At 46.5% G+C, this 19,131-nt stretch overlaps 1 protein-coding gene across 2 annotated transcripts in view; it reads left to right on the top strand.

Moving 5' to 3' along the window:
• Positions 1-8,402: 8,402 nt before the first annotated feature.
• The window catches only part of ATG16L1 (autophagy related 16 like 1), a 43,532-nt gene continuing 32,803 nt past the window's right edge, over positions 8,403-19,131 (top strand). For both annotated transcript variants that reach the window (XM_068544199.1, XM_068544198.1), the window contains exons 1-5: positions 8,403-8,675; positions 12,245-12,338; positions 16,938-17,043; positions 17,740-17,813; positions 18,674-18,925. In XM_068544199.1, coding sequence (XP_068400300.1) covers positions 8,561-8,675; positions 12,245-12,338; positions 16,938-17,043; positions 17,740-17,813; positions 18,674-18,925 — 641 coding nt within the window. In that variant the 5' untranslated portion in view covers positions 8,403-8,560. The remainder of the gene's footprint in view (positions 8,676-12,244; positions 12,339-16,937; positions 17,044-17,739; positions 17,814-18,673; positions 18,926-19,131) is intronic.

Below are 19,131 nucleotides of genomic sequence, written 5' to 3'. Positions count from 1 at the left end.
TGTGCTTGGTCCCTGGTTGAGGCTTCCATCAGAAAGGTGGACATGGCTTTATTGCAGCAGTGGATTCAGAGAGCAGCAGCAAGGGCTGTCAGTCAATTTTGATTCCCCAGTAGGAGATCTGAAGGGCATAAGTTCAAGGCCAACACACAGGCCTTCTTTATTTTAAGAATGCAAAAACTCTCCTTAGCCTGAAGGCCTCACAAAAACAAATAGGCTGGATTTGGCCCACCTGCCATATTTTGCTGACCCCCCCTTGGTTTAAATTACAAGTTAAGGTTTCGGTTGTTTGCAGCTGAAATCCTCCTAACTTCCACAAGTGGGGGAGTACTGCTGACACAAGAATGTTGACTTAAGGCTGCTTGTCATTCTAAATCCCCTTGTAAATTAGTCCACTGACACTCAGACTTACTGCATCTTACTTTAATTCTTGCTTGCATGAGAGAATGAGTGTTTTCCTTTTCCTCCTGTCCACTCCTCACTTCCCTGTCCACTCCTCACTTCCTGAAGCAGGTAACTTTTTTTTTTTTTAGTTTTATTTTTATTTTTGGCTGCGTTGGGTCTTCGTTGCTGTGCGCGGGCTTTCTCTAGTTGCGGCAAGCGGGGGCTACTCTTCGTTGTGGTGCGCGGGCTTCTCATTGCGGTGGCTTCTCTTGTTGCGGAACACGGGCTCTAGGCACACGGGCCTCAGTAGTTGTGGCACAGGGGCTCAGTAGTTGTGGCTCGCGGGCTCTAGAGCGCAGGCTCAGTAGTTGTGGCGCACGGGCTTAGTTGCTCCGCAGCATGTGGGATCTTCCCAGACCAGGGCTCGAACCCTTGTCCCCTGCATTGGCAGGCGGATTCTTAACCACTGTGCCACCAGGGAAGCCCTGAAGCAGGTAACTTTTAAGGTTACAGTAATGGGTGTGGGGTGGGGGCAGGGCTTCTGTAACAGAAGCCAAGACCTGAGAAAAGAAAAATAATCTTACAGTTTTTTTTTCCTTTTGGCCACGACGTTCGGCATGTGGGATCTTAGTTCCCTGACCAGGAATTGAACCTCTGCCCTCTGCAGTAGAAGCTCAGAGTCCTAACCACTGGACCGCCAGGGAAGTCCCAATAATCTTATGGTTTAATAAGGCACCGGAGAGGCACCAGCAAGAATCAAAGATCTGATTGTCTTTTAGATCCATCCCTACCACCCCCCTTCCCAGCCAGACCAGAGGGTCATTCACTCTTGCCTCCAACACCCCCCCACACACACCCCCTGACTGACAGGAAATGGATGGAGCGCAGAGTGGCTGACATAACCATCACAGGGTTGGAGCTCATACTGGACACCAAAGAGATGGGGCCTTGAGGGAAAAGAGGGAAAGAGAGCTAAGAAAACTAGAGGGAGGGAGAGAGAGAGGGAGGGGGATAGGTTGTGTAAGGGAGAGGCGGAGAGGGTGAGGGCCACTCTGCCCCCAAGGTGTGATCACACGGTGCAGCCCCAAGGTCTAGGGCAAGGCCCAGGCCCGCGGGAATCACAGGGCCGTGTTGGAAAGGCCAGAGAGGACACCCCTGACCCTCCACCTCAATGCAGACAATGTAAGGGCTGGACCGGATCACATGAACCTGTTGGGAAGGCCAATTGAATGGTTTCCTAGGTGTATTTCATGGCCAGACAATTCTGCCTGGACTGGACTGCCCCACACCTCCAGGAGAACGAGGGCTGTGCTGGGATTACCCAGGCCACTGGAGAAGCCATTGATCCAGCATACTCTTTGACAAAATTAAGGGAGCTGTGCAAGGAACATTTGGTTGTGGGGAAGCTTAAGAGACTGAGGTCCGGTGCATGATCTGGCATAGAAAAATGTCCTTATTGGAAAGAAGAGGTTCAGAACCAAAAACTGGGAAGTGTGTGCAGTCACACAGCAGACAGGGTGGCCAGCCCTGAGCCCCGTCTCTGCAGGACGCTGCATCCCTGGCTGGCCCCTCCTTGTTTGGGGATCAGCCTCCCAAAAGCAAATTGTCTGGGCATCCGGATTTGCAGAGCAAGTTCAACACACGGCTGCTCCAACTGTTGGCCTTTTTAAAGACAGAACGTCCACTTGATGCCTCAACAAGGGACCCCATCTCATGATATGCAATATTTATTTAGTTATTTAATCAAAATACTATTCCACTGCTGTGTGCTTTCTACGTGGTTCTACTGCATGAGAATGCAGTGGTGGTTAAACTCTCTGAAAAACTATTAATATCCCATGAGTCATCGAAACGGTGCTTTTCGAAATAGTGTCCCTTCACTTTCTGTTGAGGAGGAAATGGCAATACAGTTCTAACATATGGCAACAGTATTTTCTAATATCCCCAGGCTGACTCTAATCACCTTGAGGTTATTAAAATTTTCTCTGACCAGCAGACACTATTATTTAGAACAGAGCTTCACTTAGACGTTCATGAGATCTCAGATCCAGAAACTTTTCCCCAAAAATTTGGAAATGGATTGCTGATGAACACAAAACATGCATGGTGAGAAGTGTGGGTTGACCTTCCTCCTTTTGTCAAGATTTTAAAGTGGAAAACCCAGCCTTAGTGACCACCTGTGGGGACACTACCATTCTGTCTGCCCAGCCCTAGTGTTTTCTTGGGCTGGTCTGCTGTCTTAATCAGGATTCTTGGGAATTCCCTGGCAGTCCACTGGTTAGGACTCTGCTCTTACACTGCAGGGGACACGGGTTCAATCCCTGGTCTGGGAACGAAGATCCTGCAAGCTGCACGGCGTGGCCAAAACAAACAAACCAACAAACAAAATATCAGGTTTCTTGGGTGGCAAGAGAAAATAAAAACCCAGAGTAAACCAGCTTTAGTGAAACACAGGAATGTATTCGCTCATGTAACCAGACTGGGAAAGTAGGGCTGGGCTGCTTTCAGGACTGGCGGGAACCAGGGACACTAATGCCATCAGAATTTTTGGTTTCTCGTCTCCTCTTCTCCCTGTGTGTTTGCTCCATTTTTTTCAGGCTAAACTTTTCATGAGACCTGGGAGGGGACATGGCCACTAGCATGGCCATGCATGGCCTCACTTCCTAACGAAAGGAGAAAAAGGGCCCCTCTCTCCCAGATCCAGTTTAAAAATTCCTGTGGAGGACAGTGATGGGCAAGGGTTCCTATGCCCACCCTTGGGACCAGTTTCTTGCACGATGGGGCAAGGAAAACCCGTGACTATAGTCAGGAGGGTGGATGTGTTAATAAAAGGATGGGGGAGGGGAGAACATTTAAGATCTACTTAATAAGTTTGAACTTTCAACAGTCTGAACAGACGTGTTCTACACCTACCTTCTCCTGGGACCTGTCCCTTCCCCTCCATCCAGAGGGAACCACCCTAGAAGACTGACCCCGCCTCTTTGCCACATAGATTATTAGATACGGGCCCCTGCTAGTCCAGTAGCCTCCTCTCCCAGAATTTTTTTTTTAAGTTATTTGGGGTTTTTTTTTTTTTGTCTTTTAACATTTATTTATACTTTATTTATTTATTTTTGGCTGCGTTGGGTCTTCATTGTTGCACACAGGCTTTCTCCACTTGCTGCGAGCGGGGGCCACTCCTTGTTGAGGTGCACGGGCCTCACTGCAGCGGCCTCTCTCGTTGCGGAGCACGGGCTCCAGGCGCGCAGGCCTCAGTAGTTGTGGCGTACAGGCTTAGTTGCTCCGCGGCATGCGGGATCCTCCCGGACCAGGGAGCGAACCCATGTCCCCTGCATTGGCAGGCAGACTCCCAACCACTGTACCACCATGGAAGTCCCCTCTCCCAGAAGTTTATTAGACCTGGGACTTGGATATGCCAGCTTGGTCTGCCGCTGGCTTGTACTGTGGAGATGCTGGAGGAGCTGGACAAAAAGAGCTGGACCACAAGACAAAGGAGGCAGCAACTTACAGAGGGAGGCAGAGGCAAAGAGCTGAGCATTCTGACAGGATCTGCATCTGGGTCCCAGTCCAGCCACATCCCTGCTGCCAGCCTGATGCAACACCCCATATCCATGTAACCTCCCCTTTCCCTTAAGGAAGCTCGAATTGCACTTCTATTGCTTGCAATCAAAAGCATTCTGATACTCTATCTCATCCTAAAAAACAAAAAACAAAAACAAAACAAAAAAACAGCCAGAACCTTTATACCCTGATACACAGCAGAGGGACATATGGTTATATGGCTGGGTTCTGGCACCAGCCTTCCTCGACTGAAACCGAGTTCTGCCTCTTACTAACTCTGTGACATCAGACAAGCTACTTGACCTCTGCGTGTCAGTTTCCTCATCTGCAAAAGGACATACTAATAGTACCTACGTTGTAGTGTTTTGAGAACTAAATAAGTTAATCCATGTTGAGCAAAGTGCCTGGCATGCAAAAATCACTCATTTAACATTAGGTATTATTCATAGTAGGAGAGGGCAGTAGTGTCTGGGAGAAATTTTATCATCTCTTTAAAGAGCAAAGAGGCAAACCAAGGGAGATAACTTCCCACAGAGACACTCTCTCTCTAGCCATTGTCCCAGCTTGTTAGATGTGCCATGTTGAATACTCCAGCCACCATTCCAGATGATTGGCTGTCAATTTATAGAAGGGATAACAAGGACTTTCTCTAAGAAAGTTAAACTTTACTATAATGCTTGTATTGGGGTACAGGGATAATACCCACGTCAGACAGTCATTTTTAAAATGTGAAATCTAAGTGTCAACATATATATGGCGTGGGTGACGAGACCTGTATGGGTTTTACCCCACGTGCACAGAGAGTCTTTATCATGGAAATGTCAGGTGGTATTTATTCATATGTCTGCAAATACAATAACACTAAAGGGAACAAAGAAAAGCCAAGGGGTAAAAACGTCGAGCGCCAAAAATGCGACATTTGGAGGGATCATCGGTGTGTCTGAAAATCCACGTCGGTTGGATTCTTGGCTATCCTTTCATTTACTCCAGCAGTCACTAGGTTTACTAGGTTACAGCAGACAGTTAACACGGGAACATGGTTAGCTTATCTTACTTTCATTTTTAGTGATCTAATTTTGAGAACAGCTGAAAAGGAGCGGAAATAAAGAATAAAGATCGAGCCATATTTTTTTAAAACAGGAAATTATATTTTTAAAAAAGAATAAAAGCAAGAGAAAAAAAGAACAGAAGAGAATCAAAAGCCCTGGGCGCTGGCTGGGTCTTTTTTACTTTATAATTCCTTACATTCATAAATAATCACATTCAGATCTCCCTTCCTGAGGAGTGAGCTCCTTGAGGTCAGGATCCAAGTCTGGCCATCTTTGTTTCCAGGCAGTGCTCACCCTGTGCCTGACCCACACCAGGACCCAGCTGTTTGACCACTTGCTGATTGAAAGATAAAGGAAAGCAGGGGGACCAAAAGGGAAAGGACAGAAGTAAATAGGACAATTCTTGGAAGGTTGCACTTGAGTTCCTCAGAACTGGAGCACCACTTCACATGTATCTTACATCCATTACAGGCAGTCAGAATCCATTTCATAGATATCGCTATCCAGCAAAGCATGCTGCATCCTTTACACACTCAGTATTTACCAGAACAAATAAAAACGCTTCTTTTAAGATTCATAATTTGTCTGCGGAATATTCAGACAAGCTCATTTCCTCCTCCTTCCTATTACTCATTACTCATCCTCCCTCCAGCCATTCCCCTCAGGGTCCCAGGAACACACCTGAGGCTTCCGAACCACTGACTTTGCTGACTTTGCTCTTTGCCCGGGATGCCTTCCCTATTGGCTAATTTAGGAACTGATTTCAAATCATTTCAAATTATTCTTTGTTTTACATATTCTAGTTGAGCCAAACTACAATGTCAGCAGAAACAGAAACTGCACAATGGAGTGCCGTAGTTAAGTCACAGACGATAGAGTCAAACGGCCTGTGTTTGAAGCCAGGTCTCGCCAATAAATAGCCAGGTGTGCTCAGGCCAGTGACTTACCCCTGCGGGCCTCAGATTCCTCATATGTAAATGAGGATAAAGATGCTAAGAGTAGCTAATAACTACCTTACTGAGTAGGGTTGTTGTGAGGATTAAGAGAGTGACAACACGTGAAATATTCAGAAGAGTACACGGCCCATAATGTTGTTAGAAGTGTTCCCACTTATTAGTTATCTCCCACAGAACCTAGCACTCTGCTGAAGAAATGGTTTTATCAATAAATCTATGTTCGTTTCTATAACTTTTTCTTGCATATATAGTACATATATAATGGATAACAATTAGAAAATGCATATAAGATATAGAAAATACATACAACAAAAGAACACCAGCAATGCTACTTCCCAGAGAAAATATTTTCATATATTCCATTCATTAATTAAACAACATTTACTGAGCACCTAATATATGAAAGACTTCACACCCTTGCTGGAGGTAAAATGATGAACAAAGACAGAACGGCTCTTGCTGTGGAGGTTACAGTCTGTGGCGGGGAGACACGCCTTAAGCAAGTAATGATAAAAAACATGCGAAGCTGCAACTTTGATAAATGCTAGAACTGAGAGGTCCACGTGTCATTGGGTGATCTGACCTAGTTGTGAAGGTCTGTTACTTGAAGGTTGTGAGGAAGTGACTACTGAGCTGAGAATTAACTCATAGGAATTAACTCAGAAAGGTCAGAAGGGAAGGGTTTGCCCAACAGAAGCACAGTGAATCCAAAGGCCCTGCACTGGGAGGGAGCATGTGAGCAGAAGAGAGGAGGAGGGCCCACGGAGGCTGCAGTGCTCACTGGACAAAGCTGGCCGGGTAGGGAGAGGGCAGACCTACAGAGCTTAGTATCCTTAGTTTAGAAATTATATTCTCTATTCATTCAACAAACTTTGCCTATGAGGATCCAGGGACATACTAATTTTACATCAATTAGATTTATATCATATACTCCTTTTATTATGAACTTTTTTGAACAATAAATATACAGTAATTTAACTCTCATTCGTGGAAATCAATAGATTTTTCCCAACTCTCCAGTATTACTAACAATGCTGTGACAGTTTTCTCTATGTGGGCATTTGTCCAAATATTTGTTGACATACATTCCTGTAAGGGGAATTGCTGGTTCTGCAAATTTGTTAACATGTTTTAATCATCATCTTTTCTGGGAAATCAGCATATTCAACTGTCAAGATTTGATGCTAGGCTCTTTTGAGGTTGATACCACTGTTACATTTAGAGGCATTCTTCGTGACTTTCAGAACCTGCTTCTTCATTTGCTTCAGTGTGTGAGGAAGTCCCTTCTATTTCTGATCCCCATGGGTCTTTCCCACAAATTCAGATCACTCAGTACTGGCTGCTGACAAAATATCTTTGCAGCTCTAGAATCCTAACTGTCCTACTCCTGGGCTCCACAGGAGAGGAAAGGCCTTCTTATCTGTCTGTGAAGGATCTTCCTCTGGACTTGAGACACATTGAAAGAGAAGGCAGATTCTGACATTCCTTTCCTCTCTTCTGCCTCCTATTTTGTCCGGCTCCATTTTCATGCAATAAATTTACTAACTTGTTAAATGCAGATGGAACTCAGATGATTCTACTACAGACCAAGGTTTCCCATTCTACTGAGTTGATAGATGTCATCTTCTCCCAAGTCTGTCTTTCATCTTCCGCTTTCATCTACTGGCAAACTGTCCTTTTTCTCTTTCAAAATCCTGTTTGTACCCTAACCCTTAAATGACCTTCTAAGGACCCATTTACTTTTAGGTCATAGATAATTTCTAGGCTTCTAATGATTTACATAGCTAATCTATTCGCATTTTCTTTAGCGGTTCTTTGCATTCCATTTCTTTATTGCAAAAAACCTTTTTCTAAGGTCAATGGGTTGCTCTTGCTTAAAGCAACCAATCTTTGGTTAGGACTTCGAAGGATACCAAGTGTCTAGGTAAGGTTAGGCTTACTATGTACAGGCACAGTGTGAATTGCATTATATAGGTTATTACTTTTAATCCTCACGACAATGCTGTGGGATAGGTATCATTCCTTCCCGGTTTAGGGATCTTCCCCATTTTACAGATTAGGAAACTGAGGCTTAGGGATGCTGTCACTCATCTATAGTCACACAGCTACCATGTGGGGAGTTTACTTCTGCTTGTAAACTGACATGAAGAAAACGGAGGCAGGCTAAGAAAGAAAATATAAAACGGGGAAAAGCAAGCAAAGGAAACAGCAGGTGGGCGGAAGCCTCCCTTTTGCGTTTTCCTTCCTCCGCCCCCGACCCCGCAAGGCCGAGCCTCCAACGTGGGCCGCGCGCCTCCTAGCGGCCGCATCTCTGCTGCCGGCACTTCCGGCCCCGGGATGCTATCATCAGCCAGCGCCCTGAGTCGGCGCCGGACACGTGCGTGCGTGTGGCGTAAGACGTCGGACGAGGAGGCGGGCTTTCTGGCTCTGTCCAAAGCCATTTCCGTCAGGAGCCGGAAGTCCGTCCTGGATGGCATCGGGGGAGGCCTGTTCGTGGACCTGAACCCTGGGGCTGCTGGTCCTCCCGCGCCCGCTGGTTGCCTCATGGTGCGGGCCGCGGCCGCCAGCCCCCGTGCGAACCGGCGGCGCTAAGGCGCCGGGGCAGCGCGCGACATGTCGTCGGGCCTCCGCGCCGCCGTCTTCCCCCGCTGGAAGCGCCACATCTCGGAGGAGTTGAGGCGCCGGGACCGGCTGCAGAGGCAGGCGTTCGAAGAGATCATCCTGCAGTGTGAGCGGCTGGCGGGCCCCGGGAGCGAGCGGGCGGGCGGGCGGGCCCAGCCGTGGCATGCGGGGCGCCAGCGGGAACCCGAGGCCGCGCCGCCCGCGCGCCTTGAGGCCGCCCCGGGTACCCAGCGCCTTGGACCCCCAAACGCCTTTTTAGATCTTTTCCTCTTTCACTTTATTCTTGGGTGTGACTGTGGTGGGTTTTCCTCCTCAATTGGGTATTGTTTACGGGCAGGCACCGTTCACGTCTGTGTTTGTAAATTCCAGCAGCTCACACAATGCTTGTGTACTTAAATAGGCCGGTTCCAGAAACATCCTGTTTCGGGCATCGTGTTACTGAAAACGGGCACTGACTTTAAGCAGTAACTCGTTCCGTTACCGTCGTCTTCAGAGTGTAGTGAAATGTTTGCCTTTCACTCCTGAAGATCTGTTGTTCTTCCTCCACCTTGGTGTTCTGTGACTATTACATATTACACATCTTGAGTCTTAACGTACTTTTTAGTTGGGACATCACAGTCTTTACTGTTGTTGAAAACTTCAGTGTGAAAGAGGTGGCCCACACCCACCCCCGCTGCTGCAATTTGAGTACAAAAGTGTTTGTGCCCTTAGATGCTTTCTAAAGAGCATTTCCTTGCCCCCCGCCCCATTTTACCATAACTGACGACACATTTGGGGGAAGAAACGGGGCACTCTTCGGACCTCTGGTTCCGTCTACCCCTTGAAGTAAGCCTGCAAATCTCAAATCATGTTGATGATGCAGTTCAGTGTAATAGTAGGTGCCCTTTATTGAATTCTGATTGTGCTAAATTTATGGTTCCTGAACTTACCTGCACATTAGAATCAGGTGGGGATCTTTAAAAAATTACAAAGCCCAGGCCACATCCCAGACCAACGAAACCCCAGTAATAGAGGTGGGACACAGGTGTCAGTATTTCTTGATGATCCCCAAGTAATTCTAAGGTAGAGACAAGCTTGAGTGCTGTCGTAAATATTTGGCATGTGTCGTTTCACTTTGCCTTTCCGAAAATTCTGTGAAGCAGGTCCTGTTGCCCTTTATACAAATGAGGAAATTGAGACTGAGAGAGATTAGGTCATTTCTCTGGGGAGGTACAGCAGATTAATGGATAGGGCCTGGATTTGGACACAGACTTAATGGCTCCTGACTTTTTTGCACTTTTGCCCTTCTCATTGGGTCCCCCAAGAAACAGCCTTCCTTGCTTTCACTGAGCCCATCCTCTTAACTAAAATGGGGAGAAAAGGGAGATGATGAATGTGCCACTCCTGTGCTAATTCCTTACACTCTTTAGAGTCTGACAGCCCAGTGCTGTTTCAGAAAGCCAGAAGCACAGGAAACTCCTTGTTGAAACGATTCCTTATGGGTTACATAAATTCAGGTCATCGGGTATTTCATCATATGCTTATTCTTTAAAAGCTAATACACACTGAAAGTCAAATTGGGTTGGAGGTCTGATGACACTCCCCTTACCAGCCTCACTTACCTAAGTCTGGTTTGCTGCATCTATAAAATAGGGGTGAAGCTCGCCTTGCCTGCTTCATAAACACAGTGCTGTGCATATAAGTGCTTTGAAAGCCATCTACGTAATTGTCTATAAATGGAAGGTGCCTGTAATCAAATTGACACAATTGAATGTTTTTCTGCACTTTGGAAATGGACATCTTGAAGGGGTGGAGGATGTTGGAGGAAAGTCCGAAAGACAGGTCAGTCCTGGAGAGGGAACACGTCTTAAAACAGCTATAGTGAGTAATGCATGCCCGGGGGCTAGGAGAGGAGGGGCGAGAGGGCAAGACAACCTTGGCCTGTTAAAATCTGCAGTTGAGGCAGGGGATTGACATTTGGGAGATCACTTCTGGTTTGACTGTGGAACAGCCTCCCTCTTCATTCCTCGCTTCCCAAAGCAGTCAGCCAGAGTTCCCTGTTCAGTCCTGCCTCTGAGCCTGAAGAGAAAGATGAAAAGAGGCTATGGGGACAGCAGGTGGCCTTTGAGTGAGAGGAACTTTTAAGAAGGATCCCTCTTGAATACCTCATGTCCTTTGAAAGACCCGATATCACAGGGCACCTAGCTGTAACATTTTGAAGATCTTATTAGAGCCTTTTGACACTGGTGAACATTCAAGGTTGGAATCACTTCCCTGTTCTCTTGAGCTAATTTATTAAATTAATATTGATGAAGATAGTGTTTCTCTTTCTGCCCAGGATTTCCATTTTTAGATATCAACAAGTAGGACTCAACTCTTTAAGAGGAAAGATAAGCTATTCTAAAAGGAATAATCACTAGCATAAACCCTCTCCAACTTTTGCTGTGAAGCAACGCTAATCTCAGACATTTGGGATCTGTGAAAGCCACCGTCAGGTGTGGGTTTTCTGTAAGTTTCCTGTGGTCACTTTCTTGTTCTGCTTTGTGCACCCCCTTCCACTTCTGATCTCACTGGCCCCCTGCATGCATGTCATTTCTTGCCCTGACTTTTCTTTTGAATTTCTGCACTGTGTTCCCTGTCACATTTATTAAGTTCCAAGGACTCATTTTCTTCCTTGAGCTCTCTGCTCCTGTGTTCTCTGGCCTGTTAGGATCTTGCACCCAGTTGGACGAGCAGGGAACCTCAGAATAATCTTTGACTTCTTACTAAATGATACCTGTTCATGTCACTGCCTGCTTTTAAAATCTGTTGTTTCGCTGTTGCCAGTAAGAAGAGGTCTGAATTTCTCATCCTGCCCTCTCATGTGTTGGTGCAAACTTTTATTTCTAGCCACTTACTGAACAGCTCTCTAGACCTTCTGCTTGGACTGTCTGTCGTCTTCACCTGTGAAACCATCTGAGAAAATGAGTAAAAGTTCACTCTTCCTTTTTATACTTCACCCCCACCCCCATTACACTTTTTTAGCTCCTTGAGGTCAGGGACTCTGGTTTGTATTTGTATCCCTAGTGCCCTGATCTTAGATTAAATATTCCAGGGACTCCCTGGCGGTCCAGTGGTTAAGACTTGGCCTTCCAGTGCAGGGGGTGTGGGTTCGATCCCCGGTCGGGGAGCTAAGATCCCGCGTGCCTCGCAGCCAAAAAACCAAAACATAAAACAGAAGCAGTATTGTAACAAATTCAATAAAGACTTTTAAAAAATGATCCACATGAAAAAAATCTTTTAAAAAAAAATTCCAAATATAATAAGGTAAAGGTTTCCTGTGTTACGTAGAGGTGCATAACACTTCACTTTTCCATTGTGTTTTGGTATGTTTGTTGCCTCTTTCCCAGGTAGAAACAGGTAGCTGTGGGAGTAGAAAGCATGGGCACCGGGGGCGTTTCGCAGTGATTTTTCATAGGTTCCTTTGTCTGGGCTGCCTGTGCTTGGGCCAGGAAGCGTCTAAGGAGCACATGTTCCTGGAGTTTGGACGATTGCTGTAATCGGTGGTAAAGAACAGTGCCTAGTACTTTGATACCTCGTAAAAGTGAAACCTACCCAGTCATCTTCTGGTTATATCTTTGGTCCAAATCTTTATAAGATGTTAAGTAGTAATAAAGCATACCTGGGTTGTAAAAACTTTTTTTTTTTCTTTGCTAGATAACAAGTTGCTGGAAAAGTCAGATCTTCATTCAGTGCTGGCCCATAAGCTACAAGCTGAAAAGCATGACATACCAAACAGGCATGAGATAAGGTATTCTGAAACTATCCTGTATTATTTGTGTCTCCTTTTTAATTGAAATTTGTCTCAGTTCAGTTGTCACTTCCCTGATTTTGAAGCAAACCAAGTACTGTGTTTGTGCTCCACTTGTCAGTTCCTTTCAAATAAAAACTTCTGAAGCCAAATAACTAACTATTTAACTTTTTTTTTGAAGGTACGTAGCTACCCACCTAGAAGGCTCATCATCAGTACGATGTGAGCTTGAGAAATTGCTTAAGGCGAGTAACCAGGCCAGTTCCTCCTGTAGCCTACCAGGCTTCACTTTTTCTAAATAATCAGACAAGTAAGCATTCTTGAGCAGATTTACATAGATCTTGTCAGTACAGGATTGACTGGCCTGTAAACATAAGCGCTACAGGTCTATGTGATCCTTTTTAGTTCAGTGTTGTTTCCACGTATCTTAGTGTGCGGTCAAACCAGTGGGTTGCAGAAAGCCTTTTTTTTTTTTTTTAAGAAAGATTAGGCAGAAATCTGCATTTTAAGGGTAAGTATTGCTTCACTAAATATGTGAGTATGTGTTCATGGTGGGGAGTTTAGTATCTTTACTTGGGTCATTCATATAAACTATCTCTTTTTGAGGGTCATGGTCCAAAAAAACCTTAAAGCCATACTTCATCAGAGCGGCTTAAATGGAATCATTCTAGAGTCTTACTGTCCTCCTTTTCCATTTGTTCATCACGTTTGCATATTAAATTTTGTGGTTTGTATGGGAACAGTACCCATTATTGCTCTAAAATCTACAAGCTTTTTTGCATATCAGCTAACATTTAGCAATTGTAAAAACAAAGTTGATGGTAATTTAGGATTTTAGGAAACAAACAGAAATGCTGGGTGTAGCTTATTTCATTTACTCCTATAGCCGTATCTGCTAACTACTTGCCACCCGTGTTTCCTCATCTGGCGAGATGGTCTCCAGGCAGACCGGAGTAGAAGGAGGAACAGATGGCCCGGCCTAGGTTCCATTTTTGCTTAAGAAAAATTCAGGAGATGGTGCCTAGCTGTGGTCCTGGGAGGCCTTCTGCAGGATTTAAAATATTAGTTGCTGTGTTCTGGTCAACTTTAGGTGTAGAGAATCCATTTCGCCCTTTTTCATCTAAATTCAGTCAACTGAAAACTTGAAACATTTTATTTCTATCTGGTTAGCCTCTTGGTGACTATATTCCTGCATCCTTTATCTGTCAGCGAAACTCATTTGCTTGGAGAGGTACAATAAATAAATATACAACATTCTTTTAACTGAGTATCACTGGGGTGGTAATTTAACTGGAAGTCCGTCCTTCCTGCAAACTTGTGTTCACAGTCAGGCCTCTTCCTGACTGCCTCGTTTCTATTAATGGTATCCTTATTTTCCACAAGTCAGCTATGATTCCTTTTTCCCTTGGTGTCCTGCCCCTCCCCCTTTGCAGTCACCCGGGCCTGTTGATTCTTTGCCCACAGTGTCCTGTGCATCTGTCCCTTGGTTTGCATTTGTGTGCCACCAGCTTCGTTGCTTATCTATGCTTCCATTCCTAGACTATGGCAGGGGTCTCGTTCACTGAGTCATTTTGTGACTGCAGTGTGGGCCAGGCGTTGGGATACAGAGATGAATAAGCCAAGAGTCCTTGTTCGCAAGGACCTGAGCCTCGTCAGGGAGAGTAGCTCAGTGAGGTGTGTGCTAGTAGGATACAGGTATTCACAGAAGACGGGGATCTAATTGGCTGCTGTCTCTCTCTTCTGGGCTCTCAAGTCCTGCCCATCCCATTCTAATTAATCTTAAAACACACTGTGCTTAAAAAGCTTTATCTCATCAATTATCTGACTCCTCTCTTAAGTGTTTTAATCCCTTTGCTTACTGAATAAATCAAAGTGAAACTCATCCCTGGGAAACAGTTGATTCCAACAGTTTTCTAAGTATGCTTGCTAGACCGCAGCCTCAGAGATTTGTTAGAAATGCAGAATGTTGGGCCTCACCCCAGAGCTCCTGTTTCAGAAACTCTAGGGGTGGCACCCAGTAGTCTTGTTTTAAGAACCCTCTAGGTGATTCTGATGACCTCTAACATACAAGAACCACTGCTTTAGTGGCTACTCAGTCCTTGTGAACTATCCGAGACACCCGGAAGCATGTTAGAAATGCAGATTATTGACCCTTTTCTTCGTCGACCTGATGAATCGTTCTGGGATGGGGCCCAAGAATCTGTTAAAACCTACTCTCTAGGTGATTCTTTTTTTTCTGCCTAGTGAAGCACTGTTATTGGGCTTTTGTAAGAAGTTTGACTTTTATTGTGAATAAAATTGCAAGTGGTAAAAGGCTTTGAGCAGAGGGAATGAGTGCCCTGTATCCTTGCCTTTTCTCAGGATTCTCTTCAGCTCCTTGGAGGAACAGACTAGTTTTATGTTTTGCATATTTCACATTGCTTTGCATTAAAATAAGGGGATTTGATAAAAATTATTTCTTTTCCTTCTAATCCCCATATGCAGTCAATCACCCAGGCCTGTTGCTGCTTCTGCCTAATTTAGGGTGGTTTCTTATAAGGTATGTGCTGCTTTCTTTTTTTTTTTTAATTAATTAATTAATTTATTTATTTATTTTTATTTTTGGCTGTGTTGGGTCTTTGTTTCTGTGCGAGGGCTTTCTCCAGTTGTGGCAAGCGGGGGCCACTCTTCATCGCGGTGCACGGGCCTCTCACCGTAGTGGCCTCTCTTGTTGCGGAGCACAGGCTCCAGACGCGCAGGCTCAGTAGTTGTGGCTCACGGGCCCAGCTGCTCCGTGGCACATGGGATCTTCCCAGACCAGGGCTCGAACCCGTGTCCTCCTCATTGGCAGGCAGGTTCTCAACCACTGCGCCACCAGGGAAGCCTTATGTGCCGCTTTCTAGTCTCTTGGCTTCTAGTTCATGGGCCAAGATTGGGGAAGCACTATGTTGCCTCAAAGAATGCAGTATTAATGTATCTTAGAACGTGTAAGAAAAATGCTTTTAGAGATGGAGGGTAGATTTCGGAGGGAGCGTCATTCCGCTGCCTTTTCCCTCTTTATTTCTTATTGGTCATTGGGAATAGATGGTGCCCCTGCCCCCGCTTCAGATGGTGGCATCCTAGTTTGCCAGCCATCTTCCTTTTCTCCATCTGTGTGCTTTCCCTGGGCAGTGGTTTCAGCTACTCACTGTAGTCTGATAATTTACACCTGTAGCTCCAGCCAAGACCCCTCTCCTGAATTAGAAATCCACAGTTCTGTTCACCTGCTGCTATTTCTGAGATAGTATGCAAACACCTGCAAACTTTCCCAAATTCCATTGACTCTCGAGGTGGCCTGAGCTCTGTCCATGGCTTTAGATACATCTGTTTGCTGACAGCTTCTATATGTCAGCCTCCAGCTTGGACCTCTTTACTTGAAGTTCAGACTCTTAACAATATGCAGTTTCCACTTGCCATGCCCGCTTGGATGTCCACGGTGAACTCACTCTTCAGGCCTCCCCCGACCTCTTGCCCCAGTCCTTCTGCCTCAGTAGGTGACGCCTACCTTTGATCAGCCACTCAGGCCAAAAGCCTTGGAGTCATCCTCGACTCCTGTCTTTCTCTCATTCCCCGCAACCAATTCAAAGGCAAGTCCTGCAGTCTCTCCAGAGTGGATCTAGCTAGGATCTGACCACGTCTCACCGCCTCCGCTGCCATCACCTTGTCCTGATCTGCACTTTCTGAGTCTGGAATATGTAATAGCTTGCTAACGGGTCCCGCTGTTTCTGCCCTTAACCCCTGCAGTGTGCTCTCCACCCAGCAACTGTAGCGATCCTTTCAAAACATAAGTCGTTCCTCTGCTCAAAACCTTCGGCGGCTTCCAGTCATGCGTAGGAAAAGCCACAGTCCTCGGGGGCCTGCGAGGCTCTGCGTGGCCTCCCCGATCCTCCCTGCACCCCCTGCCCCGGGCGCTGCGGTCACACTTGCCCCCAGCCTCTCCAACACTTGCTGTTCCCTCCACTCACAGGGCCCCGCCCCCGGGCCCGCATGGCTTGTTCCTCACTCTTTCCAGTCTTCAGTCAAGTGTCACCTCTCGGGATGCCTTTGATTACCCCACGTGGAACAGGAGCCCTGTCGCTCTGTTCCCTTCTTTACACTGCTTAGTTTTTCTTCACAGCACATCTCACCACCTGACTCCATCCATCTACCCATTTGTTGTCTGTCTACTCTTAGCCGATTGTAGAGCTTCCTGTTCCCTGCCTTCTCCCCGCTAGGCACCAAAACAGTGCCTAGCACAGAGCCGGCGCTCAGATACGTGTCGGGTGAGTGGGCCTCGTTGTCTCCTCCCCGTTTACCTGAACTTTATTCCGGAACCCATCCTTTATTCCTGACGCAGCTGGTGGTATGGGTTGTGGTTGGTTGGTTTTACCCTGTGTCTCACTTCTCCTACTTTCTACTTTAGGTTTGTAGTGACTTATAACACTATTGGCCTGGAGAACTGAACTGCTTTCTTGGCTATGTTGTCATGTACATGTTTGAAATTCTAAAGTTATTGTTCCAGTGCCTGATTGAAGGGGTCTGGGGTCTGATTTTTTTTCTCTTGTTTGCACGTCTCTTCATCTGCCTGGTTGGGGCATTTAGTCCTGGACATGATGGTGCGTGGAATGATAGTCAGCTGCAAGAAATGGCCCAGCTGAGGATTAAACACCAAGAAGAACTGACTGAATTACACAAGAAACGTGGGGAGGTAAAGATAGCTCCTCTCCTCATCTGTCTTGGGGGTCGGGGGGTGGGACAGGCACTCCCACTGGAATTTGCAGCCATCCTGGCTACATATGGCATCACCAGCTCTATCTGTGGGAATGAAACAACAGAAAAGATGCGAGACCTCTGTCAACAGGCGGGCAAGCCATTGAGATAACCAGGTTGTCATGCTCCAAGATGGCACGAAGGTACAAGTGGAGAAACATAAAAAGAAAGAAGCTTACTCCTTGATTGACTGAAACTCTTAACTAATACCTTCATAAAGCGTGAAACCTGCAATTTCAGAAAAATTCATTAGGAAGAATCAAGTCCTGGGCTGTGTTTACGCTGGGTGGTGGTCTAATGGCAAGTTATGAAAAAGCGCAACTTACCATCACTTCAGCTGAATTGATTATCAGCTAAAGAGTCAGAAAAGGTAGCTGGGGTAGAGGGGTAGCCAGGCGTTCTCAGCAGGAGCCTGGCAGTCGCCGGGAGCGTTGCTTGTCTATCCAAGGCTGCCTTTAACAGGGAGGGCAGCCCTGCTGGCCCTTCTCCTCTCGGCCACCCAGCTCGTTTCTTCTTGGTGCCTCGGCCCCACCGCACAGGCACCTGTTTTTTCTTTAAAGTAACCCGCAATTATGAGTTTCCAACTGAGGTCCTAAAATCTCTTGTTTATGAAAGTGTTCTTCTTTACCCCCAGTTAGCTCAGTTGGTGATTGACCTGAATAACCAAATGCAGCAGAAGGACAAGGAGATGCAGATGAATGAAGCCAAGTGAGTAGAGAGCACGCTTCCTTCGGGACTGGTCTTGGGATCTCACTGCCTGTTTTACTGTACTCTCGTGAGCGGGGCCAGTGGTCATCAGTGGCAAACAGTAGCCACACTGGGCTCAGCACAAGTTTCGTTTCTGTGCATACATAGCTGGGGTCCTTTTCTACCCTCTGAGGATGGAAAAGGCAAGAAGAGTGCCCTCCGTCCTCCAGGGCCCCAGCACACCCCTGAGAAGTCAGCTTCGCTCTTGGAAGTGTCCCTGAGGCATTCACAGTTCCCCCCACGGCCGTTGCCTGGGGGAGTGGGTGTCTTCTGTGATGGGGATGGGACCAAGATAGCCGAGTGCCCGGCCCTTGGGAACGGGGATGAGTTTGTGGGCAGGGTTGTTCTTGATCTGGGAGAAGCCTACCGGACAGGATAAACAGGGACTCCCAATCCTAGGATCTTTGAGCTGGAGGGGAGCCTGGGTTTCATCTGTGCCTTTTCCCTTACTCCGCAGAGAGGGCTCTCTAGAGGCTTAGAAGGGTGGGGAGCCTGCTCAGGCGTTCACACTCAGTGAGTGATAGAGCTGGTGGAATGCACAAGATACCCAGCCTCCTTTTAATCTCCCATTACTACTCGATTTCAGCATCAAAAGCTCCCTCTTCCTTCCCATCCTGCTTTTCTGAAAGGTACTTTAACTAGTCATTCATAGTCTGGATGAACTTTGCCCTAGGTGTTTCCTCTCCATTAATGGGATTGTCCTGTAAACCCCTGGGGCTGGGCTTGGCTAAGTGAGGTGCCTGCTGTGAGGGCTGAGGTCATTGTTGGTGCCCAAGCTCACACAGCTCTTGTGCTGTATCCCTCTCCCGTCGTGTTTTCAGAATTGCAGAATGCTTACAGACCATCTCTGATCTCGAGACCGAGTGCCTGGAACTACGCACTAAGCTTCAGGACCTTGAAAGAGCCAACCAGACCCTGAAGGATGAATATGATGCCCTGCAGATCACTTTCACTGCCCTGGAGGAGAAACTGAGGAAAACTACTGAGGAGAACCAGGAGCTGGTCACCAGATGGATGGCTGAGAAAGCCCAGGAAGCTAATCGCTTAAATGCAGAGAATGAGAAGGATTCAAGGTGGGAGATGAATCGGCAGTCAGTGATTTCCATTGTTTAATAAAGTCGAACCTAGTTCTTAGAAAAGAAGGAAACCAACCTGGCAGCTCTGACCACAGGGTGGGGGCACCAGGAAGCACTAACAAAATTAGAAATAGCAATGGTGGGTATAAAAGAGATTTGCATTTATAAGAACACTTTTACAGCTGAGCAAAGGATTACCTCCC

Source organism: Eschrichtius robustus, chromosome 5 (genome assembly GCF_028021215.1).
Source record: "Eschrichtius robustus isolate mEscRob2 chromosome 5, mEscRob2.pri, whole genome shotgun sequence".
NCBI lineage: Eukaryota > Metazoa > Chordata > Mammalia > Artiodactyla > Eschrichtiidae > Eschrichtius > Eschrichtius robustus.
The sequence above is the reverse complement of the archived record's forward strand: the minus strand, read 5'-3'. Positions and strand labels throughout refer to the sequence as shown.